Source organism: Astatotilapia calliptera, chromosome 20, assembly GCF_900246225.1.
Source record: "Astatotilapia calliptera chromosome 20, fAstCal1.2, whole genome shotgun sequence".
Lineage (NCBI taxonomy): Eukaryota > Metazoa > Chordata > Actinopteri > Cichliformes > Cichlidae > Astatotilapia > Astatotilapia calliptera.
This window is the reverse complement of record NC_039321.1, coordinates 23,954,121-23,979,425: the sequence shown is the minus strand read 5'-3', so window position 1 is coordinate 23,979,425 and position 25,305 is coordinate 23,954,121. Positions and strand designations below refer to the sequence as shown.

Below are 25,305 nucleotides of genomic sequence, written 5' to 3'. Positions count from 1 at the left end.
CAGGTTGGTGCCATAGTTAGGTTTCCACTGCAGGCCCAAATGTCACTATATTATATAATTGTTTTTTGTTTTTGTTTTTAGCTGTGCTTAAACTACCAGTATGCAGGCAAATGCATCAATCACTGATGTATAAGTCACATAAATCTGTCATAACCAGCCAGACTTAAGCACATAGCCTATCAGATAAGCACTCATTAATCTCTACCACTTGCCATATTCTAAATGTGTTTCAACAATTTTATACAGCCAAACCATGAATGTTTAATTTAAATTCACAAACTTTGCACTTATACTATCATTTGGAGTCAGAATATGGATGCTATAGATATAGTTGGCCAATTTATCCAATAGTTATCAAACCATTGAGGCTATGCTGTCTCAGTTCTGCTTCACTTTGTACAACTCGGACTTTCAATCAGTGCAACTCCAGGTGATGTCGCCTAAAGAAATACTCAGATTCTGCAGTAGCTGGATGTTTAAGTGATGAGGAGCAGAGGTTAATGGTTTTGTGGAGTGGTCATTGAGAAAGTATTGACTTCTGAATGTGAATAAGACCAAAGAAGTTGGTGACTTGACTTTCAGAAGGACACGAACCGTGTGTATCCTGGGACAGGCTACTGATGTGGTGGAGGACTATGACTACCTGGGCATCCACATGGAAGGCCAACACAGAGGCTTTAAACAGAAATTATAAATGATAGAGATATTCCGTCACGCAGCTGTGGACCATATGCATCAGAAATTGTAATACCAACGGAGTGAATAAACTGATCAGTAAGGCTGGTTCTGTGTCTGGCTGCTAACGGGAATTTTTCTAATTCAACTTTATTGCAATAGAGACTTTACTATTCCAACAATTTACTGTTTAGTTGCATGTGTTTTTTAACTACCTAGTTTTTGTGACTGCGGGTGTTTTCTTTTTCTTTGTTTTTTTTTACAAGTAAAATTGTACCCTTTTTTGAATTAGTTAAGATGATCTCTGTATGTACCCACTGCAAACTACAGTTACAAAATGCCTCTAGTTGGAAATGACTAGGGCAGATTTTACATAGGCTTTAACTAGTATTTTCCTCTCGTGCGCGTAATGTCTGCGGTTTTGTGATAAACGGTAGCTTTTAATTTGGAGTTCTGTTCCGGAAATTGATCATCGTTAGCTTCACGCTTATTGGCTGGGTTTGGCGAAACAGCCGACCGGTTGCTGGCGGAGAGCTAACGGCAGTAGCATTCAGCAATTTCGGAGCAGTATTGAAGAACAGTCACTCTAGGCGAATCACAATGCCTCGAGTTTATATCGGACGACTAAGCTATCATGTCCGCGAAAAAGATATTCAGCGGTTTTTCAGCGGCTATGGGAAGCTAATGGAGATTGATTTAAAGAACGGGTAAGTTTTCGGCGGAATTTTGTAAGCCAGAGTCCAACTAGCATGTCGTAGTTAGCATTAAAGCTAGCCATTCATGCGAACGACGCACGGACTCGGGGGGGCATTTCACTCTTTTACGCAGATAGATATATATTTTTTAGAAGTTAAGTTTGATTCTAAAACGCAATATGTCGATGTATGACATTTAGTATTGTCCTTATAAATGTAAAACGTTTTGTTTCTTTAACTTCATTCATGAACGTTTAGCAAATGTCGCGTGGCCAACATGGCGTCTTTATACTTTGCACGTCGCTGTGCTAACGTATGCTAACGCTAATTCGTGGAAGTAAGCGGGTAACGCTCATTTCATACTCATGCTTTTAAACCCTTTCTTTTTGCAGGTATGGATTCGTGGAGTTCGAAGATAATAGGGACGCCGACGACGCCGTTTACGAGCTAAACGGGAAGGAGCTGTGTGGGGAGCGGGTGATCGTCGAGCATGCCCGGGGCCCGCGACGAGACCGAGATGGCTACGGTGGGGGTTACTGGGGTGGTGGGCGCAGTAAGTGCAGTCTATTACAAGATACCCTCTCTTCCCCTTCCCCTTGGGGTGAGGTGTCGACGTGGACTGCACAGACAGCTGTTTGAATGATTCATGGTTACGCTAATTTTAACAGACTTGCCGCATAGGTTTAGATACTCAGCTGGCCCTCGATCAGGTTTTTCCAGGTACCCCTCATGGGTTATAGCCAGCCACGTGGGTAGCTCTTTAAGGCGCAGGTTGCATGCAAAGTTGTAGGACTGTCAGTAGAGATGTTTTTCATTATATCACGCAGTAACTTCATTACATGCAACCATGGTTTATCTTCATTCTTACAAATCAGGGAGTCCAGTTTAATTTTATATCACCCTGCTGAACAGTTCTCAGTCTGTCACCCAAGGGGTAGTGACCTGCAGGTTTTTGCTCCTCCATAGTGATTATCATCACGAGCTACATGCTATTTGATTGCAAGGGGCAACAATCTGTGAGATTTAAAGAGCAGTTTTGAGTCTAGAGTTTAGTGTTGTTAAATAACATAGTTTTCTTTTCATACATTGTAAAATTCACTTGAACCATAACTGTCATTTGGGCGAGCCATGTGAAGGTGTCTTTTTTTATTTTTATTTTTGTTTGTTTGCACCAGAGGGGGAAAAAAACAAGCTGAACACAAATCACCACATACATAGCTACCTAGTTAGTGTAGTCATTAGGAGTAGACTAACGTTTTCATGTGAAATGTGTTTTAACTTTGGTCTATATATAAATTTTTTTTTATATTCAACATTAACAAAAGTCCTTGATGTTTCAATTTGAAAGAGTCCAGTTGCGGGCTGAGGCTGAGAGTCCATTGAGGCTAAAGATGACTGGCTAAGATGACTGCCTGTCCCGTTTGGCCTTGGCTTTCACCTTACAATGTGTGTGTGACCTTTGCCCCCCCTTGATCCTTGGCTGACCTAACCGGAAGCCATGATGACAGCAGCCTTTTGCCAATAGACCAGGGGTGATGGTGAGGATTGCCATTGGTTTTTATGTTGACAGCAAACATAAGTGGATCGGCACCTTTACAGACCTTACAATCTAAAGAAATGTTGTAAGATCAAAACTGGAAAAAAGAATTTCAGACTGACATCCGGTTAAATAAAAAGATGCCAATTTTCAAAAGATCGGTGTGTTTTTAACACCGTAATCAATTTGAACAGTGTCCCTGACTGCAGCCTTTGTGGATGCCTCCTTTCTGTTTGTGTTACAGGATACACAGGTCTTGAAAGAACATCACTGTCCATTTGTTTTATGCAGCTATAGCATCACAGTGATGTACTGGAGTAAGACAGATGCTGATTTGTGTTTTTTGTATTGCCGGAAACAGATGCAGTGGTGTTCTTTGCAGCAGAAAACAGCTTCCAAATGTTGAAAAATACAAACTTTAAAGAGCCCATGCAGTTGCTTGTAGAGCACTTAACTGAAGCTGTTTGAAAATGAGATCAAAGAAACCCCTTTGACTATTTGTACAAATTTAACCCCCCCCCCCACCCCAAGGACAATAATCTGGAAACTCACTGCCTTGAGTGCATTTGATAGCCCAGAGCAGTAGTACTTTGAATCTTGTTTGGTTTAGTGGTTTCTAACTATTTGTGTGTGCTGTCGTTTTTTTTTTTTGTTTGTTTTTTTATAAAGGTAGCGGTTACAGCAGCCGCAGCCGCTCTGGCAGGGACAAATATGGACCGCCAGTCCGCACAGAGTACCGCCTCGTTGTGGAGAACTTATCCAGCCGCTGTAGTTGGCAGGACCTCAAGGTAAATATTTGAAAATAAGAGAGGGGAATCTTCAGATAAAGGGAAAGTGTATTGTAGAAGTGCTTGGAATGAAATCAATAATCGGCACCTCATCCTCTTCCTGTCCACCAGGACTTCATGCGTCAGGCAGGAGAGGTGACCTATGCAGATGCCCACAAGGAACGCACCAATGAGGGAGTGATTGAGTTCCGGACTTATTCCGACATGAAGAGGGCTCTGGACAAGCTGGATGGTACTGACATCAACGGGCGGAAAATTCGCCTGGTGGAGGACCGTCCTCGCAGACGTCGGTCTTACTCTGGCAGTCGCTCCAGGTAAGCAAATTTCTTACTGCTGACTGCTTTAAGATGAGCCTCGCTTTGGTACATTTTGTTTATTTAACAAGAAACTGATGTAAAAAAAAAAAAAAAAAATTTTAAATCGTGCTCTGTCATCTTCAGATCTCGCAGTCGTCGTCGCTCCCGTAGCAGGAGAAGCAGAAGCCACAGGAGCTCAAAGAGTCGCTCCAGATCCCACTCGAGGTTAGGATCAATGTAATCTTGGAACCGTAACGTGGAGATTTAAATTAAATTATTGGTATTGATAAGTTCTGTATGTTCAGTATGACATTTTGTCATGACATTGCTGTCGTGTAAGGTGGGGCTGTACTGAGCTTTGCTTCTGTTCCTATAGGTCTCGTTCCCGCAGCAATAAGAGACGGCATCATTCCCGCTCCAGGTCTGAGAGAAAGTCTCGCTCCAAGTCAGGAGACCGCAAATCACGTTCTCGCAGATCTCGTTCTAGATCCAACAGATCCAACAAATCCAAATCTCGTTCACGCTCTCGCAAATCTCGGTCTCACTCCCCCGAGCACAAGTCCAAGTCTCGTTCAAAGAGCCGCTCTAAGGTAAAGTCGGAGAGGGATTCTCGTAGCCGATCAAAGGAACGGTCTGCTGAGAAGAAGTCCCGCAGCCGCTCACCCTCTCCAGTAGAGAATGGAAAAGAAGAGCATGTGGCCAAATCTGCCTCTCGCTCCCCATCTCCACAAGAGGAAGAGTGCCGATCCCAGTCCAGAGAAAAGCGCTCCAAGTCTCGCTCCAGGTCTCGCTCCAGGTCTCGCTCCAAGTCTCGCTCCAGGTCTCGCTCCAGGTCTCGCTCCAGGTCTCGCTCCAGGTCTCGCTCCAAGTCTCGCTCCAGATCTCGCTCCAGGTCTCGTTCACGGTCTAGATCAGCTTCTCAGGATTAGTGGGTGTAGAGAAGGGAGAGGTTTTCTTATTGTTTAGCTTGATCATTATGCTGTACATACTGAGCAGTGTTTAATAACTGGTTTATGCTTCTGACGCCCCCCTTCAAATGTACATTTGTCTTTTAACTTGTTAAAGCAGGAGTTTATTAGACCATCAACCACAATACAGCCGATGCTTTTTGAACTTGTTTCAGATGATCTGCTCCCTTTAAAAAAATAAAAATTAAAAAAATTAAGTTTACAAATAAAATTAAGAATTTTGGATTAATGAAAATGGGTGCTGGGCTCTACAACTATAGCCTGAGGAAGTTGATGTCTCTGTGACTGGTGCCTGATTTGGTAAAATTTAGGTTTCTTACTGTTCTGCTTTCATTTCAAGTTGTTTGTTTGGTCAGTGAATATTAAGTTGTCTTAAATGTTCTTTTATTCAGTTTGCAGCTGTTTGTTTTGGTTGGTAGTCTGACAGTTTGCTTTCCTTGTGTCTCCAGGCCTCTTATGTCTGAAGCATCCATCTTTGATTGGTAATTATTTTGTGTCGTACTCTTTCAAGCTCGCATGATTGTTGAAGAGTAGGCTCCAGGACTGGAGCAGTTGAGTTGACCTGCACATTCGGTCACATTCTTCGAGGAATCAGTCTGTCTTCGTGTTAAACGATGCATATTCAGGATGTAAGAGCTTGTAGTGCAGAACTTCTTAATTTAAAGATGAGGGTTTGGACTTCACTTTTGAGTAACTTGCATTGTAGATGGATTATTTTGATCCCTTTTAACTACTTGTACATAGAGTAATCAGCACAAAGCAATCTTTTGGTAGCTTTTTTGGGGGGAGGAGGTTGGTAACATTAAGCAGGTAATCTATTAAGGGCCTATTATTTTAGTTTTTGATTTTCAGTTTGACTAGACTCCTTTGCAGCGTCCTGTTTTTCCTCAGATTCTTCCATTGCGCCGATTGCTTCCCTGGTAATGTTTTCCCTCCCCAGCTTCAGAACAGACTTAAGGGTTTTGGAAAGCCTTATTTAAAGTTTGCAGCTAGTACTGTTTTTGTGCTTGAAAGGTCCATGTGTTCAGAACTCCTGTGAGTCTGTAAACATCAGACTTGCTGAACTCAGCCACATTCTCCATCTTGTGGAACTGACTTTTTTTTTCTCCCCCAACATGTATGAGATCTAATGGGGAAAAAGTCCTTTTTTATGCTATGTTCAATAAAAGATCTTCATTAAAAAATAAACTTGCTGCCTGACGTTGTTTTGTCTGGATTATAAAAACCTTGACTGCAGTATTGACATGACCTATATCCTGCTAATTATATAATAAACGCTCGCTCATTATAGGCTGCAGTTGTGGAGGAAATGAGCAGAGCGCGTATTTATGGATGTAAGCGGGAACATTTCGCTCGCATGCCAAATAAAAATCGTTACAGCAGCTATTTTACGCTTTTGCAGCTAATCGAGGGAGCACTTTTTTTTCACCTATCGACCATTACTGAAAGTGGAGCGACGCACTGGAAGTCTTTCTTTTGGCGTTAAATTATAGCCAACGAGCGGTGACTGTACTGTGGTCCCGCGCATGCGCAGTCCAAGCCCCGGAGCCGCAGGAGATCAGAGCTGGTAAGCCAAATTTCAGTTCCTGAAATCTGAAAACACGAATTAAAATCAAATTTTAGAACTTTCCTCTAATTATAGAAGGCAGAAGCATATTTTAGTCACACTGGGTTTAAAAAGAAACCCGCCAGTCAGTTGTTTCTTTTTTTTCTCCCCTCACCGAGGTAAACCGTTTTTGGCGTCAGAGATGTAATCAAGCACAAAGCTTATCATCTTTAATATATACATTTGATAATGGCTCGCGGATCTTTGACGTAGCAGGTTTAAATACAAATTTTAAATTTAAAGCAGTTGCGCCAAGGTTTCAAAAATACCCGGCACACTTAACGCTGTTATGAGGAGAAAATGTTGCTCATTCATTAAAGATATTGCCGGAATGGGCGATAAGGTTGCTTTTTTCATTAAATGGGATTTTCACAGGAATTGAGCCTCTGCTTTAGCACATTTTTTGCCTCAAGGATTTCAGATCCTCCGCCATTTTAACTGAAATGCTGTATTTTAGTCTCTGTCGGTGTGTGTGTGTGTGTGTGTGTGGACTTGGGAGCTTGCGCGTAAATATTGGTGTGTCACCATTATTCTTTTATTATTGAAAGGAATGCATGGCTTATAAAAGTTCATGGCTGTTTTGCCTTATTGGAAACACTTTTAGAGGAAGATTTTTTGGAGGGTGAAATGTAGTTAAATTTTAAAGTAAAATTTTAACTCTGTCCTGTACTTTGGATAAATAGTATTTTGTTGAATGATAAAAGCGGTGCTAATGTGGTAAATTAAAAAGAGATGTTTCAAGACAGCAGAAAATAATATTATAATAATTTAAGATTTGAATTTTGTATATGCCTCTAAATCAGACATATTCCAATAAAGAAATATATTTAAAAACAAGAAACAACATAAAAATGAAAGCTTAAATTGGCGGGATTACTCTCCCGTCCATACTGTGGCACTCCCTCCTCAGGTTTTGGGTACAGTCTCCTCTATAAATCTTTAACACACAATGTTAAAGCTGTTACCCGATAACCAGACAGCATTACTTTGTGCTATTTCTCACGCTGTGTCTCCCAGTGCTCCAGCACAACACACTGGGACGCCGTCATGAGTGCCAAAGTGAACATGGAGGCTCCAGCCAAAGAACCGGACTGCACCCCTATGGATCCGTCATCTTCGCCTCCCACAGAGACAATCCTCATCTGCGGGGGTGATGGTGTGACCAAGAAGGCTCGGCCTCAGCCCCACACCACCACTGCTCTCCTGCTACCAGGTGAACTCATATGTAAGCATGTTCACAGATACATACTCTACTAAAGCACTGTTGGGGAAAACACTGATCGTGTCTTCTGATCTCATTAGACTGAAAAACGAATTGAGAAGTGAGCCTTTAAGTAACCAGCAGTGTAATAATTTACCAGGCAAATTGTAAGGTCATAGTTCAGAATTTACACCTGCAATGTTTAACCTAATTCACAGGCATCACATTACAAAACAAGGGTCATTTTAATGGTTGACTTAATAACATCACATAGAAATATATACACAAAAGATGCAACTCATCTTATTAGGTCACTGTTCACAAAGCTGTGAGTTTAATAATCAACTCTGAGTCTTCATTTCCAGAAAACCTTCATAGACTTACTAAACGGCTTCAGATCATTCTGTCAGTAATTCAGGTCAGGTTTATTGATGCATTTGTGATAACCCCCCCAATGAAAATTGAATTGTTAATTAAAAACTTATCTTTTCTTTTCATTGAACAAGTCATCCGCTTTAAATCTCAGTCTAATAAAATCATTAGCTGGATACATTTAAATGAAAATGTTAAAATTGACCTCTTTTACTTTAGGAGGGCAGATTCACCACGGCAACAGGTAAACAAGAGAGCCTCCTTTTAGTCCTTTTAGAAGTGCGGAAAGAGTCATTTTATTGAGCCACGGGCCGTTCTGTCATCATCATGCACAATATAAATGTTCGATATGAAATATCTAACTTCTCTGTACTGACTGCGGTGTTTATTTAGCAAACTTTCATTAGATGAAGCTATAGTTCTGATTTTTAACCCTAATGATTCAGCTGTAATCTGACAGGGACAAAATCTAGGAGATGTCCGGGAAGATAAAAATCTGGAGAAACAGACGAGCCACACTTTACTGATGGACCTGTGAGATTAGTAACCCAGACGGCAACAGACAGTCTGCCCTCAAGTCAGTTTTGGTTCAGTAAAAAAACAGTTATTGCAGCAGTTTATAATCATTACATTTTTTCCCAATAATTATTCAGTAAAAATTTAATGTACTGATGCGCTGTAAGAATTTCATTTTTCACAGAGGATTTCATTATGTCTGCCATTACTGAATAAAAGTTTTTAATTAAATTTAGAGGAAAAACTGTGCTTTAATGTTCCCCAGTGTAAGCGTTCGTAATTTTATGTAATATCAGCCTTCAGTGATAGATGATGGCTCTCTTACGGCAACAGTAGAGATGTTTTACTCAGTTACTGGTAGCCTGATTGTAAGACTTTGCATGTTAGCATGGACAAACACGTTTTTAGAAATGTCTCAGCTTTTATAGAGCTGTTTACATGATGTTCAGATAGATTTGAGATATTTTAGTGTAATTCTGGGAGGGTGAGGCTCTTTAAATAAGGAATACAGATTGTATCGGGACAAATTAAGCCACAATGAATGGATCTGGAGGAGATGAGCTGGATCCAGACCTGATCCAGTCTGAATCCATGATGGTTATCTGAGCGCATCCTTAAACGTCACTGTAAAAAAACCATTGAACTCAGTTTTAGTCATTTCACGCTCATCTTCAATCAGATATTCTCAGCCATTTTTCCATCAATGTGACTGATTACAGAACAACACATGATTGATAACTTAAACAGTGATTGCTGCAGCAAATGTTTAAAGTGTGGGCAAACTGACTGACAGTGTGACAGCTGCATTACTGTTCACAGAGATTCAGCTTTAGAAAGACCGAGTCTATAGATTTAAATCTGAACTGACAATAAGTCTAAGATGTAATCGCTGTTATGTTACGTACAGAAAACAGTGAACTAACCATGCCCTCTTCTGTGAATGAATTTGCTGCGTTGTGCACTTTGACAGCGACTTTATGAAGGAGAAATTAAACTGTGCATATCAAGAGGGGAGGAGTCAGAGAGAGAAACTTGGTAACCATGGTAACTACTCAGAGTTGAAGTTACCTGTCGTTCAGGGGGGGAAAACAGTGTTTCCTTCAATTTAGGGTTAACAAATTCAAAGTTGTTTACTAAGCCTGCTTCTTGGAATCGGGCCCAGCTGATGGTTTAAGGATTGTTAAAGATGCTACATCCACTACCAGTCAAAAGTTTGGACACACCTTCTCATTACTTTAAGAACTGAAGGTCAGACAGTCCGGAAAATAACTAAACTTTGAATGCAGTGCAGTTGCAAAAACCATCAAGCGCTACAATGAAACTGGCTTACATGAGGACTGGCCCAGGAAAGGAAGACCAAGAGTTACCTCTGCTGCTGAGGATAAATTCATCTGACCAGCCTCAGAAATCACAAGTTAACAGCAACCCAGATTAGAGCCCAGATAAATGCCACACAGAGTTCCAGTAGCAGACAGATCTGTACATCAACTGTTCAGAGGAGACTTCGCAAATCAGGCCTTTATGGTCAAATAGCTGCTAAGAAACTAATACAAGCAGCAACAACAAGCAGAAGAGATTTGTTTGAAATACAATTATCAAAATTAGCACAAAACACATTAGACCAGTGCTTTGGTCTCATTGTCCAAATTTAAGATCTTTGGTTCCACCTGCCGTGTTTTTGTGCAACGCAGAAAAGGTGAACTGATGGTCTCTAGATGTATGGTTCCCACTGTGAAGCATTGAGGAGGTGTGATGGTGTGGGGGTGTTGTGCTGGTGACACTGTTGGGGAACTTATTCAAAACTGAAGGCACAGGAGATGGTTTGGGATTAGATGAACCGCAGAGTGAAGGCAAAAGGACCAGCAAGATGCTGAGCATCTCTGGGAACTTCTTCAAAACTATTGGAAAACCATTTCATGAAACTCATTGAGAGAAGGCCAAGAGTGTGCAAAGCAGTAATGGAAGCAAAGGGCGGTTATTTTGAAGAATCTAAAATATAAAACACAAGTTATTTCACACGTTTTTGTTTACTACATAACTCCATATGTGTTCATTCTTAGTTGTGATCCCTTCAGTGAGAATCTACAGTTTAAATAGTCATGAAAATAAAGAAAAAACATTAAATGAGAAGGTGTGTACAAACTTTTGACTGGTAGTACATAGAGTTCACTCAGCCACTCCTCTCTGCATGTGCAAATCCTGACAAATCTTCCAGTGCCTGTTCATAATTAATAAGTTTTAATGCATAATTTTTAATTCAGAGTTTCCATGTTCAATATTAAACCTTTAAGTTTTGATGTGTTGGCCGGACAGAGCAACACTTTCTGAGACGTTAGCTCTAGCTCACCAAAGCCGTGGAAGTTTTTTACTTTTTTAATTTTATTAACAAAAGAGATAATCAGGTAATTAAAACTGTGTTTGTCCAAAATAACAACAACATTAAGAAAACAGTTTGATTGCTTCCAAAATCTCTGCTCTGTATTAGATAAACCAAGACTGTTGTTGTTACTTAAAATAAAAACTTACTGAAATAAAAACCATAACAAAGTTTTGGGGGAAAAAATACTTTAATGAACTGATATAAAAATAAAAAACAGACACAATTTATTTCCCGACACAATCCTCCCATTTATCTGACTTGGCGTTAGACGCACATTAGCTTGTGACCCTCTCTGAGGCCGGGTCTGTGCCCCCGGGTCTTTTACAAACGTGTTAATCACTAATAACAATAATATAACACTAATAACCAGCAGATCCTGATTTCTATTGCAGTTTCTCATGTCAGAGAAATGTGCAGTAATACTGAGTGTGAAAACTGAGTGACGATATTAGCAGCTGTTTAACAGTTTTGTGAAGTGTGCTGATAACCAAGCCTGTCTGCAAATCTACAGAAACAAACAAATACTATTTGCCTGGTTGTCACGGCAACAGAGCGCTGTTTTTCCTTTACCATTTATAGTGAGTAAAGCAGATGACAATGAACTACATCACTTTGTGCTTTATTATTCCGAGTGCATCTTTTTCCTCAGCTCCTGCCCATCAGAAGGTGGAGGTGACTCCAGCTGTTGCAGTGGGTAACCCAGGTAAAGGAAGCAGAGCCAATGAGATGGCAACGCCTGCACTGACAGCACAGGTGGGCGGAGCTTGTAGCATTGTCCATGTCCTAGAGTTGAAGGAGGGAATGGCCATCCTGCCCAGTAGCAACCTTAAGGTAAAGCGATATTAAGCTTTGCTGTGGTTTAAAAAAAGTCATTGAAAGTTGTTTTTATTTCTTTTTTGACAAAGTCCTGAATAACATATATATATATATATACACATATGTATATATATATACATATACATGTATATACTTTTTTTTTTTTTTAAAGCAGCATACAGTTTGTAAAGACACGGACACATTTTGACAGATGGTGCACTGATGCATGTGTGTGTGTGTATTTGTCTTGTAGTTCTGTGTGAGTGACTTAGGAGCTCTGAGCACATTGATCACCCCGGGCACTGCCAGCAGCACTGCTGAACCTGCAGCAGGGACTTCTGGGAGATCCACTGACGCAGAAAGAGTTCCAGACAAGCCAGGTAGACTCGTGGTTACGTAAGGTCATAGTAATATCAGGCACAGACACACAAATACTGCACTCTGGTGAATCATTTACATTTTGCACACACAGAGCACAAAACAGTTTGGAACCGGTCACCTCTAGGATAACAGATTTTTATACTACTTAGCCACATGTGTTTGTTATATTTTAGCACATATTTGATAACCAAAGCAGCTTTTATATGTGATATTTCAAATATAACAGTGAGTTAAACTAGTTCTTGTGTTACACGTGTTTAAACAGCCTGCACTTTTATTTGAAGTACTAAACAGCATGGGCTCAGTCATCAGTGTGTGTGTGTGTGTGTGTGTGTGTGTGTGTGTGTGTGTGTGTGTGTGTGTGTGTGTGTGTGTGTGTGTGTGTGTGTGTGTGTGTGTGTGTGTGTGTGTATTAAGCATAAATGAGTGGTAATTACATCAGCTGTAGCAGAGCTTCTCTTTACAAGTGAAGAGGTTGCAGCTGCAGATTTCTTTGTAGACATTTAAAATCCAGCTGAGAAACTTTGAAAAGTCAAAGAATATTCAATAAAGATGCAGACGGGCGTGTTTTCACCTGCAGCCCTGTCTGTGACAGATGCGTCGACTCCTGCCAGCTCTGGGAGGGGCGTGGCCCTGGAGCCAGAGAGGTTGGTGCCGATCAAAGCTGAAGTCCAGGTTGATCCAGGACAACAGAACCATAATCCCAGAGCTCAGCGGACCTACACAGAAGAGCTCCGCAGAGACCCCATCACTGACAAGTATGTGCCCCGCTGCTCGGCCTTTATGTTTACGCGCCTCGCTCCACATGCATAAGCTCATCTTTCGTTCCCCGCGCCTCAGGAGGAGCATTGGCGTGGAGAAAGTGCCGGCAGGCGGGAGAGTCTCCCTCAACCCCGATCACCTGAAGCCCATGAGGAAGAGGAAAAGGAAGGAGTACCTGAGTCCATCTGAGGAAGACTCGGACATCGAGGGCACGGTGGAACCGCGTTGCTATTTCAGTTTTAAAGTTGCTTTTATGCGTGACTACCATCTCACCGTTTCCTGTTGTGTGCTTTCTCGTGTTTTCTTTTTAAGGATGAGAAAATGGATGATTCTAAAGCAGATGGCCGACACATCAGAGGAGGTTGGAGCATTTATTTCTTGCATCAGTGGTTTTGTTGGACGCATATCATCTTTCACTGGATACTATTACTACTAAGCTGCAACACTACATCACATAAAATCACATCATCTCTTTACTTCATCCAGAAGCTGTGTGTCCTTCTTTATCCTTTCATTACATACCCTTTCCTGTTTCAATTTATTTGAAAAAAAAAAACATGCAAGGTCGAAAATGTATCGAGTGTATAGAAGACATAATGTTGGAGTTTCACAGCAGGCTTAGATTTTTTAAATTCCGCTGCAGCTGACATGCCATTAAATTATCTTCTTCTGACTGTTTCCATTAGTTGTAAATTGTAATAAATAATTTTATAAATGTAATAAATGATGGTGTCTGTTTGCTGAAGGTGGAGACAGTAAGACAGAGCAGTGGACGTGGGCTCAGTACCTGGAGGAGACCAAAGCTGTTGCTGCTCCTAACAAGCTTTTCCAAGAGGTATGTACACACACACACACACACACACACACACACACACACACACACACACACACACACACACACACACACACACACGTAGTAACCGTAGTAGGCAATCAAATCTATTGCTCGGAGCAAAATTGAGTGTAGCACTCTCAAGAGAGGGACAAAGTAATTTATGTCGCCAAAGCCATATGTTCATATATTAAATCAAGGATTTAAAACTAATTTCACATTGTGCCCACTTTGAAGTGAAGCGGGCCAAATCAATGAAACTCTCCTTTCTGTAAGTGTAAAGAACTTTAGTTACACTTTTAATCTCTGAAGTATCTCAGTGTAAGAAAACAAGTGCAATTTCAGCAGTACGTCTCCGTTTTTCTACACAATAAAGAAACGCTGCTGTATCAAATGAAAGAAATCTGTCAGCGCAGCTCGTTGGGCTTAAATTGTAAGAAATAAGTGCTGAAAATTACACAAAAGAAAGCTCATTGCTGAGACTATTCCAAAACAGAAAGTGTATGTTAATTCAAAGAACTTGCTTCTTTTTTTTGAGCTGTGAGTGTATCCAGCAGAATAGTTTACCTACTACGTAGTTATGTTGATGTGGTATAAATGTCCATGGTCTTCATCGGTTAAGTTATAAAATGTTTAAAAATACAGTTAAAAGTCCAAAATTTATGCCATTTTCCAAACCTGTCTAAGCAGACTGGATTGGAGTCTTAGAGTGTTTGTCGGACCGATTCTGACCCCCGGGCCTTACGTTTGACACCTCTGTACTAAATGTTGGAGTTTGATTTTAAAATAATCTAAAGGTTTGTATAACAGTGATGAAAAACCTAATCTTGGAATAAAAGAGTAAAAAACATTAAGATGAAGACATAATCCCTGTTATTTTATTATTTTTTCTAGCGGTTTTCGGATGGTTTCTCTGTTCTTTGCTGTCACTCAGTTTCCCCAGAAAAATCTTTTATGCAGACTTTGCTTCCATCTCCTTGTTGTACGGAAACTTTTGCTGTTGTTTCATGTTCCAGTCCCAGAGAGTGCCGACAGTGAAGAACGGCTTCAAACAGGGGATGAAGCTGGAAGGCATCGACCCGCAGCATCCGTCCATGTACTTTGTCCTCACTGTGGCTGAGGTGAGCCAGTTGACTGTCGCCGCCAGGCTTCTTATTTAGGATCATTTTCATGTATTCACAGAATGCTTTGGATGCAGAATGAGTTCACTGAGGTGTCTCCTCTTCTGATATGTCATGTCAGGTCTGCGGTTACCGGCTGCGGCTTCATTTTGATGGCTACTCTGACTGTCATGACTTCTGGGTGAATGCCAACTCTCCCGACATCCACGCTGCAGGCTGGTGTGAGAGCACAGGGCACAAATTGCACACCCCCAAAGGTCAGAGGTCATACTTATTCTTACACTAAATAAATTCTTAAAAAATATTTGCCATCCCAGTGTGTGTTTTATTGACACAAGAAGTTTAGAGCGCATGGTTTCTTTTGGTGCAGATTAAGTAATGAGATCTAGTGTTTTTACTGAGCTCAGCTGAGTCTCTCCTGGCATTTTTACATTTAAAGCACACAGATGTGAAAACAATTCCTCTAAATCCTCTAAATCTTCCAACATGTGACTCCTTTCTGTATTTCTGTGCTTCCTGCAGGCTGTAAAGAGGAGGAGTTTACTTGGACCAACTATCTGAGAATGACTAAAGCACAAGTGGCTCCCAAAGAACTTTTTGCCAGTCCCGGAAGGGTAACCATCTCTGTGCAGTATAATATATGCTGGCTGTTTTAACCACACATACACATATTGGATGAGGTGACTGATTCAGTGCAAGGAAAATTCCCAACTTCAGCTATTATAATGAAAAGCTTATTTTAAGAAATGTGCACCTTAGATCATGATCGTGCAGCACTGAAGACAAACTGAACTGTTTTGTTTAATAAGGTCCTGGATAATTTTTATGTAAATACCAAATGCATGGAGATCATAATCTAAAAATCTTGACAAGTGGCTCAACAGCACACCAAAGAAGGTAACGCTTCCCCTGGTTTTCCAGATCGATGTGAAGTGTGGTTTCGAGATAGGAATGAAGCTGGAGGCCGTCGATCGTATGAACCCCTCCCTGATCTGTGTAGCAACCATCACCGATGTGGTGGATGACCGCTTCCTGGTTCATTTTGACAACTGGGATGACACATATGACTACTGGTGAGTCGTAGCATCTATCTGAATGCTTTTGGGAAATGATTTAAAGGATTTCTAAAATGATACTGTGATTGGGCTTTTGATATGTTCATATAAATCTGAAGCAGTATCGGTGAGAATACAGCTATTTAGATATTTCGTGCTGTCATAGAAAAGGGTAATTATAATATCTCTATTCTGCTGGTGTAGCTGGAGGTTTGAGTTTAATCAAGAGGGGAGCAGTTGGCATTGTTAAGGCAGATTAATGATGGCTGCTAGAGTTTGCAAAAAGTTCTGAATCCCGTGGAACGAAATTCATACCTTTATTAGGACTGTACAGCTGTTTGATGCTGTGTCATAGGTGATATGTGACCATTTCAGATTATAAAATTACGTTTGTGAAATGTTCATTTCAGAACATTTTAGAGTGGCAACCTTGCTCAGAAGTAAAGGTTCGTCTGTCTGCAAAAAAAATCCAAAACCCTTGGACTTTTCTCAGTGTGAACATCTAATATGTTTTCCATGTATCCGATTTCTTTTTCAGTACATATCGCAGCAATTCAGACTACAGCAGCCGAGCTGCATAAGCACGGTGTATTGATTAGCATAAAGATAATGCCTCCATTAAACAAAGCGTAACAAGCTGGACTTTTATCTGGCTCACTCGTTTCAGCGCATGTGCCAGTTTTCTCCCAGCACACAGCAGATGCGTGCTGCTTTCTCGTTTTTTCACCTCTCTCTTTTCTCGCTCCTGTGTTTCAGTAAAAGTAACTGTTGTTCAATATTCAACACAGTCAGCTCAGATTGTTTACAGAGCAATGCAGAAAAAAAGTGTCGTGCAAACACTGACATTGCTGTAACACAATCTTCACAGAGATTCAGAGCAGTACAACAAATCCACCTTTACATCAATGTCACTATGGATACAATACTACTAAACAAGTGTCTTTAGATCACTTCAACAGAGAGAAACACAAATCTTTCAGGATTTAAAAGTTTCACTTTCTTCAACAGCTAGATGCTGATTTATTTCCTGCAGCATAATCTCTCATCAGTTCAGTCTTAATTTTCCTGTAAGTTCACAGAAATTTCTATTGAACCTAAATTGTGCATATTGTTGTGTGTCACAACATGCAGGTGTGATTCCAGCAGTCCGTACATTCATCCTATTGGTTGGTGCCAAGAAAGGAACCTCCCTCTAACACCACCCCAAGGTGAGGAATGTGATCCCTGTTAATCAGTAGTTTATCCGTGCTCATTGTCATATCATGGGTTCATCATGAGTTCTGCTCAGTTACTTTTTTGTACACTTGCCCTCTTTTTTTTTTCTTTCATTACCGTTAAACTGAGGATGAACATGTGACAGTTAAAAGTTAGTACCTGACATATGTATCTATGCTTAAAACTTACAAAAGCTGTTTTTTAATAAGTGATATATAAAGTCAGGCAAGACCGTGTAAGGTTTTATGGCTGTTTACGTTGGTGAAAGTTTTTTCCTGCACCAGATTATCCAGACCAGGGCCGGTTCTCCTGGTCTCGATACTTGGAGGAGACAGGATCCAAAGCAGTGGCTGCTGATGCCTTTAAAGTGGTGAGAATGCAGATAAAAAGTAAAGAAGAGCTAGCATTACGAACAGTAAAGTCACAGATTAATGGAAAATATGTCTAGTTTGTTTTGTTGTCAACGTGAATGTGAAATCCCATCATCCTCTGCTCCAGCGGTCACCTCACAGCTTTCAGCCTCAGATGAAACTGGAGGCCGTGGACAAAAGAAGTCCCGGTCTCATAAGAGTGGCTACAGTTGAGGAGGTGGACACGCATCGCATTAAGGTACAACTTTGTATAGTTCTTTAATGTTGTGGAATGATTACTTGAACCCATTTTCTTGAAGAAAATTAATTGATTGATCGATTCCTAAAGATTAAAAGATCCCAAGAATCAGTCAAAGAGCTGGAAGCAACACAATTAAACATAATCCCAGTATCAGCTTTATAAAAAAAGGAGTCAAGACTGGTTTGATGACAATAAAAGAAATCAAGTTTCATCAATCATCAGAGTAAATTAGATATAGATTCCTGCTCCAGTACTTTTTCCTTATGCTCAGCAGCTGTGCTTCAATAAATAAAACAATAAACAAGTCTGGAGATCAAATATCATCTTGGTGGACCACTTTTCAACCTCTCTGAGCTCCGCTTTCAAAGACCGACCATCCTGACAATCAAGCATATGATCCCTTCGGTCTGACCATCAGCATCCAGATAAACCAAGGTGCTGCTCGCGCAACCTGCAATCTAACTGATGCAGTGAATCAAACCTGGAAAACAAGCAGAAGGTGCCAGTCTCATGGGTTAAACCATCTTGCCTCGTCAGGAACAGTTTGAACAAGGATTTTGCAGAGGTGAAGAAGACAAACAGAGATAAAAGACTAGATCAATAAAGTGGATTGTGTGTGTGTAGATGATCGGATCAGTCATCAGAAATAACAGCACAACGACTAAGAGAAGTAAACAGAAGAAACAATAAAGTATGTTTAATGTGTGCCTGTCAGTTTGGATAGGTCTGCAGGAATAAGATCTTCCATGTCCAATTACTGTGTCATACGTCTTTGCAGTTGACTGTTGATTTCTGTACATTTTGAGCTCATGTACATGTGGAGTATTTATATCTATTACAGCCCGCTCTCTTCTTCTTGTTCAGATCCATTATGATGGCTGGAGTCACGTCTATGATGAGTGGGTAGACTCAGATCACCCAGACATCCATCCAGCAGGCTGGTGCGAGGCCACCGGTCACCCGCTTAAAATCCCTCCACGGGACACTAAAACACAGCAACCGCATGGTAGCAACCAGCCTCATGTGACTCCTTTTTCTTCACTTAAAACTGGAGGTCAAAAATTCTAAGCCTATTGCTATCTTCTATAGACTGTATATAAAAGATAGAAGTGGCCACAGTGACATCAGTATTGTGTTACGGACTGTTCTGAAACTTTATTTTAATATTTTGTTGAACTTTGAAGGCAGTGCTGCTACGATATTGGCTAATGCTAGCACTGACAAGCTAGCTTACATAGCAAGTGTAATTCACTGTGATATTTAATGGCATGCTAACTTTACCTAACAATAAGAAAACTGGATTAACAGAAACTGTTCTTAGGTAATGATTTAATCTACATTGTCAGGCATATCCATAACTTTAAGATTTAATACAAGTTAAATGGGTGACTTTATAGACCAAATGGTTTTTTTCTGTTGTAAAGCCAGTCTCATGTGGACATTAGTGGATCTTTTTAAAGCCTCACGGTTTGCCACTTGTTATTTACATGATTTCTTTAAGGCATAATCAATGCCGTGATTGTGAATGTCAGCCTATGAGTGTATGTGAATGTTCTCCTCTGTGTTTGTATATATGTAGGTGTGAGGGAGCCTCCTGCTACAGGCCAGTCCACCTACACCTCCTCTGTTCCCTGTAAACCCATCAGTCAGCCCAGAACCAACAAATACAGCTTCCACAACAGGTAAATCCTGAACTCAGCTCTGTCATTCTGTCATTAAATGCATGATTTTTCCAAAAACTTGGGATGATGTGTAAAACCTAAATGAAAACAGAATAAAAAAAGTCAAATATTTGAACTGAGAAAGTGGATCATCATTTTGAATTTGACATTATCAGTCAATGATCTAAAAAAAGTTGGGACGGGGCCATGTTTTTGTTGACATTTTACACAGAGTCCCAACTTTTTTTTTTTTTTAAATTAGAATTTTTTTAGATGCTAAAATGCACAGAAAGCATATCTCCATTTTTGTCTTTGAAACAGGAAGTGTCCAACTCCAGGGTGTGACGGCTCAGGCCATGTCACCGGTCGTTTCACCGCCCATCACTGCATATCCGGCTGCCCGTTGGCTGAGCGTAACCAGGGTAGGCTGAAGGCTGACCTATCAGACTCAGAGTGCAAGAGAAACCTCTTCTTTGGTCAGAGGACTAAGAAGACTCATTACCGTGGCAGGTAAAGTGGTGTCCATGTATTTGTGTGCATGTTTGTTTTTTCTCGCATTCATTTTCTGTATTTTCAGGATTGGTCGTCCTCCCAAATACAGAAAGAATCAACAGAGGGACTACCAGAGTAAGTTGCACTGTTTGTTTTTTTGTTTTCGCAGCACCTCACCTCAAAACAAGAAATACTAATAATCTAATCAGAAGATTTGCATGTTAATTGTTTGATATGCTGTATTTGTTACTGTGAAAAGGCCGGCAGACCTTTTGTAACTCACCGGTGAAGTTTTTAGAGCTTCCACTGAGCCTTGCAATCTAATAGAAATGAATTAACCGTTGCTTTTTCTGCTATGATACCCAAAATTAAATGGTTGTCAACGTATTTATCTTATATAATTACTTAATGCTTTTAAGATAATTTTACAATCACGTTGTCTTTATAAGATTCTAGATACAGTATTTAGACAGGCAACAGTTGCAACAAACATCCAGTCAGCTCATGTATCTCGTATTCCCCTCAAATTTCCATGTTTGTACAATCACGTGTTTCATCATGTGTATGTATGTTTCTGTGCACAGACATGTCCTCACAGGGAGTGTATCCATCACTGTTCATGTCAGCTTTGAGCAACCAATCAGACCGCACTCTGTCTTTGTGCTGGGAACAGCACTGCAAGCTGCTGCCCGGCGTTCAGGGCATTCACGCCAGCCAGGTGGCTGCATGGAGCGTCGAGGAGGTGGGAAAATGTCGTTCGCCTCTATAATTATTTACATTCTTTCTCTGACTTATACGATTACCTGAAATCCGCTGCATCTGTGCCGCAGGTCTTCAGATTTGTCCAGAATTTAATTGGCTGTGAAGAACAGGCTCGTCTCTTCAAAGAAGAGGTGAGACCAGAGGTGGATTAATAACTGAAGGATGAATAAAGATTTGCAGTCTTTACTGGTGACGTGTAAACATGTCATTCATTACTGATGCTGTTTAGACTGTCTTGCACTCTTACATGTTTGCAGCTGTATAATATTTCTGAGTGGATTTCACTGCTAGGGGCTACTATAATTTGATATTTGACCAGATGGAACAAACTCTTCTCCACTTACTATCTCCACATTTGTGTCTCTCTAGATGATCGACGGGGAGGCTTTCCTGCTGCTGACCCAGACCGACATTGTGAAGATCATGAGCATTAAGCTAGGCCCCGCCCTCAAGATCTCCAACGCCATCCTCATGTTCAAGAGCACAGACGAGGGACTGAAGTGAATCCCGCCCTCACTCAGCGGCAGCGCTGTGCCGCCAATCATCATGTGCCAAATTCATTCTGTTGCAGGGAAAAAGACCCTGACCCCTTTTTCCATGTGTTCGGTGTCCTGTACCCATCAGAGAGAGGGAGGAGGGAGGGGGGTGGGTGGGGTGGGGTGAGGTCCAATCAGGGTAAAGAGAAACAGAGCTGAGATTAGAAGATTCAGGTTGATTAGAAAATATGAATACTTTTGGAGAGTAATGGAGGACTGTCATGGATATGAGGATGGAGCACATGTAGGAAAACAGAAACTGATGGGTTTGGTTCACCCAAAACCCCTCAAAAAATATCCCTTAGCCACAGTACGTCTGTGTGTGCTGTGCTAAATCTCAACATTTCAACCCACATACTTTATACTGAATTTGAATTATAAGCCAGCGGGAACGGCTGGAAACCCCACAGTTGCATTTCTCTGCCTACCAAAGCGCACTTTACATCCATGTCTCTCTGCGGGTAACTTTTTTACTATTTGAACATAAAAATGTTATAATTTTATAAATAACATATCCTTTTAAGCTATTGTGAGAAATGATATCACAGTGTGAATTAAGCCAAAAGCTCTCAGCGACTTTTAAACACCGACTACCAAATTCTAATCAGTTCGTGCTTGAACTTCCAAATTTAAAGACAATCCCCGAAAACCTTCAAAAGGTATCATGTGCTTGATTAAGATGAACAAAGTTGTCCATCTTAAGGTATACAAACTTATGGACACATGGATGGGCAGAGAACTGCAGACACCCGCTGCTCTCAGTGGTGTGAAGGGGAAAAAATAGGTGATGTCATGTAACAGATGTTTGTTAAACAGACATACTGTTTTATTTGTTTTCCTGTACAAGGAAGATTAACATCCAGTTCCTGCCTACACCAATGCAGCTGATATAAGTACTGATACTGTACGTTTACTTCCTAAGTTAGAATAGTTCCTATTGATGTACAAGGATAGTTGAAACCTCCAAAGAGGTCAACTTACCTTAAGATGAAGTTCACACGTGGCCAGATGTGATGAGAACTCTTACCTGGATTGTGACAAAACCCATCAGTTTGCAATGTCTGACGAGTAAAAGTGAAAGGAACATGTATCAAGGTTGAAAAGAAATCATCCTGAAATACTGTATCAACTAATGGAAATGAAGGAAAATAAAAAAAAAAGGTTGGGTAAAAGACAAGAAAGGGTTCCACATTAAAAAAAAAGTAAGTAAAAGGATTTTGATGCAGTAAGTGAGGCTGGTCTGTGAGGCTCTTATAGGCTTCATGTTTTGTGCAATAAAGAAGCTGATACAGAAGTGCTGTATTCAGCAACAGTTAATATTACAGTTCCTTATATATTAGACAAATTGTTGCACTGTAATGTTAAAAAAAAGGAAATCAAATGAGCTGCTTTGTTCAGACTGTTTAGATTTGTGATTGAGTCGCAGAGGAAGCCTTTGCTCATTTCACTGATTATTCCTGAGTATTAGTTCTTTATGTTCACTGCCTCAAAATTCTGCGCGCTGCACCGAAAATGTGAGCGCTCGAGTGAAGGACGAAATGTAACTTTTAAAACGTCGACCCTCAGCTCTCGAATCCGAGGCAGAGAAAACAAACGACAGTGTTTGAATTTTTATCTCTATATGCAAAACGTCTGAAATTATTTTTTAGCTGTTATAAATAGATGAAACGGACTCTTTGCATTGGGATTTTAGCACAACTGTGAAATTCAAATGGATTTTACACATGGATATTCCCACACTCGGTCACTAGAGAGTGCAAAAAATCCACCTTTTGCACTATAAACACGTATTTGGTATCTAGCCAATGGAGCGCTCTTGCAGTTTACATGTGAAGGAAGCGCCGGGCGAACTGTGTTCTCAGAAATGTTTACATTTGATGTCAGGGTTTGTTTAAAACACTGTATGGAGTTGATATTGTGAGACGAAAGCTGAATGTTTTAAGGGCTCCTGGAATCTTAAATATCACTTCTTTGTATGTCTCTCTGGTGGGATTTGTGTGCGTGTGTGTGCGTGTCAAGATAATCTTGGGTCACAAATGTCATTTAAACCATATGAATTAATAAACATCCACACCTGTCTTGTCTGATTAATGTCTCTGTCTCTTGCCTCCTGCTACAGATGATAAATCCTGCATTTCCTGTGTGTGTGCAGGTATTCTGTGTGCACAGTACTGACTATAAACTGACTATGCCTACAGGCACATCCCCCTGTTGATCGTATTGTTGTCAGCACTTGGCCATGGTGGCGATAACTCCCTCCACGCCCTTTCTGCTTTCACTACTTATCTTCTTGTTCCACTGCAGAGGCCAGAAAGCAGGCGCTGCTGATAACCTGCAGCAGCAAGACAACAAACAAAGCACTCAGTTGACTGCTGGGTAACAAATGTTTCATACAGGAAGGAGCAGCAGTTGACCAGGTCTTATTTTTTTCTTAATAATATCAGAAGATGGCGCTAAGCAAAGTCAGGACTTTTGGTTTTAACATTAACCCATGTTTTCTGTACGAGCAGCAGAGTTAAACAAAAGAAAAGTCCCATTACACTGAAACTAGTGTTGAGCTGTGTTAAACGTTCAGCTCTGTGCGCATTTTAATATTGAAAGCTTGTTGCAGTTCAGTATTCAGAAGCATGATATGGAAACCTGAACCCACAGTACAGTAAAAAAAAAAAAAAAAGATATGATAAATCAGGAGTGTCAAACATAAGGCCTGGGTGTTCAAATCAGCCCGGCAAACACTCCAATGTCTCCCACTGGACAGCTTTAGAAAATTTGAAGGATATATTTTGAGTATATTTCAAACTTTTTACTGTATTTTAAGTCAGCTTTTCTGATTAATACAGACTTCACCCACCATCCATACCACACAAAAGTACAAGTACATTTTCTGGTAATTAATGAAAACTTTATAATCTAAATATTTAATTACAGGGCAGTCAGAGCGATGAACTTTACACATGTATCATTTAATCGCTCTGGCCCAGCCCACAATGTAGAATGAGTTTGAAACCACTATCATAAAACCTTAAAAGAAAATGACTTGGATATTTATAAAGCCCGGGGAGTTCAATGAATACTTCATAAATACTTTTTTAGTTTAGTTTGTCATGTAACATCTTTATATAACATAGTGTTTTGGGGGGAAGATGACACACTTTTATTCAAATGTTCTTTCACGTGTGTTAAAACACATCTAAACTGACAAACCTTGCTGGGAGTAGAGTCTACTGACTTATTCTGCAGTCTGTCGAAGTTTCATTGTTTTTAGTTGTTCTCAAACTGTGGGACTGTGTGACTATGCCCCACTAACCGGGCATAGAGCCACTCGACAACCTCAAAAAATGAGGTAACGGCCAAAGTGTTACCAGTCTATGAACTATATGGGGCTGTTTCAGAAGCTAGATTATCTTAATGGGTCACAGGTCACATATGAGTGCAATAAATTTAAATGGGGCCATGATTATCAGTGTACAGCATCCCCGCTTCTTTTAACAACAGTTTTCCTCTTTGCCTCAGATCTTTGGCCCAGTGTTTCCATGCCTTCTTCTTTGCATCACAGAGCTATTACCTGCATTTGTGGGTGTCTGAGGAACCAAAGATCTTTTCTCATCATCTACAGTATATAATAACATCAAAACATGGAAAAATCTCTGTGTGGAAGGGACAAACCAGAAAATCGATATTTGCAACGTGTACCTTGTGACATCGATGTTCTTTCAGGCTCAAAATGACTTGATATCATTCGTGAGAGATATGTTTGACAGATTATAGCCCAGCAAGCCATGTACAAGAGTTGTGTTGCGCTAAAAATATCTACCCCTAATTAAACGAAATGATTTTATTGGCCTACAATCTGTGATAGATGCTTACAAAACAAATGAGTTTTAAAACACAGTTTATTTAACAGTGCGTGCGCAGAAATTACACATGAGAAAACAAACAAACAAAAACCCACACAGAAAAATCGGAAATCCCTTTTTGGCACCCCTAGTACGCATGCTTTACATGACGCTAAAGTTAGGGTTCATG

At 40.5% G+C, this 25,305-nt stretch overlaps 2 protein-coding genes across 10 annotated transcripts; both read left to right on the top strand.

Annotated features, from left to right (window-relative positions):
* Positions 1-1,136: 1,136 nt before the first annotated feature.
* On the top strand, positions 1,137-6,147 carry LOC113013007 (serine/arginine-rich splicing factor 6-like). Of its 2 annotated transcripts, none has more exons than XM_026153506.1 (6): positions 1,137-1,382; positions 1,763-1,923; positions 3,577-3,695; positions 3,807-4,009; positions 4,136-4,216; positions 4,368-6,147. In XM_026153506.1, the coding sequence occupies exons 1-6, from the start codon at positions 1,276-1,278 to the stop codon at positions 4,918-4,920; spliced, it is 1,224 nt and encodes a 407-aa protein (XP_026009291.1). In that variant the 5' UTR covers positions 1,137-1,275; the 3' UTR covers positions 4,921-6,147. The 2 variants fall into 2 exon arrangements, with proteins under 2 accessions (XP_026009291.1, XP_026009290.1); XM_026153505.1 differs by having other exon boundaries at positions 1,209-1,382; positions 1,763-1,896.
* Positions 6,148-6,212: 65 nt separating this feature from the next.
* l3mbtl1 (L3MBTL histone methyl-lysine binding protein 1) lies at positions 6,213-23,366 on the top strand. Of its 8 annotated transcripts, none has more exons than XM_026153504.1 (22): positions 6,213-6,526; positions 7,583-7,778; positions 11,684-11,865; positions 12,104-12,230; positions 12,827-12,989; positions 13,072-13,207; positions 13,306-13,354; positions 13,740-13,828; positions 14,842-14,946; positions 15,068-15,203; positions 15,469-15,560; positions 15,868-16,019; positions 17,133-17,209; positions 17,501-17,586; positions 17,715-17,825; positions 18,693-18,834; positions 19,408-19,510; positions 19,811-19,999; positions 20,067-20,116; positions 20,566-20,723; positions 20,812-20,874; positions 21,113-23,366. In XM_026153504.1, the coding sequence occupies exons 2-22, from the start codon at positions 7,613-7,615 to the stop codon at positions 21,245-21,247; spliced, it is 2,511 nt and encodes an 836-aa protein (XP_026009289.1). In that variant the 5' UTR covers positions 6,213-6,526; positions 7,583-7,612; the 3' UTR covers positions 21,248-23,366. The 8 variants fall into 8 exon arrangements, with proteins under 8 accessions (XP_026009289.1, XP_026009286.1, XP_026009288.1 ...); XM_026153501.1 differs by having other exon boundaries at positions 18,693-18,882; XM_026153503.1 differs by having other exon boundaries at positions 12,812-12,989.
* Positions 23,367-25,305: the final 1,939 nt, after the last annotated feature.

What these genes read in the sequence shown, in the direction of transcription:
- LOC113013007 (XM_026153506.1), top strand. Translation starts at nt 1,276, where the DNA reads ATGCCTCGAGTTTATATCGGACGACTAAGCTATCATGTCCGCGAAAAA. An exon ending in GTAGTTGGCAGGACCTCAAG is followed by an intron (nt 3,696 to 3,806) that starts GTAAATATTTGA and finishes CCTGTCCACCAG; the next exon opens with GACTTCATGCGTCAGGCAGG. An exon ending in TACTCTGGCAGTCGCTCCAG is followed by an intron (nt 4,010 to 4,135) that starts GTAAGCAAATTT and finishes TGTCATCTTCAG; the next exon opens with ATCTCGCAGTCGTCGTCGCT.
- l3mbtl1 (XM_026153496.1), top strand. Translation starts at nt 7,613, where the DNA reads ATGAGTGCCAAAGTGAACATGGAGGCTCCAGCCAAAGAACCGGACTGC. An exon ending in AGAGACCCCATCACTGACAA is followed by an intron (nt 12,990 to 13,071) that starts GTATGTGCCCCG and finishes CCCGCGCCTCAG; the next exon opens with GAGGAGCATTGGCGTGGAGA. An exon ending in CTGCATGGAGCGTCGAGGAG is followed by an intron (nt 20,724 to 20,811) that starts GTGGGAAAATGT and finishes TCTGTGCCGCAG; the next exon opens with GTCTTCAGATTTGTCCAGAA.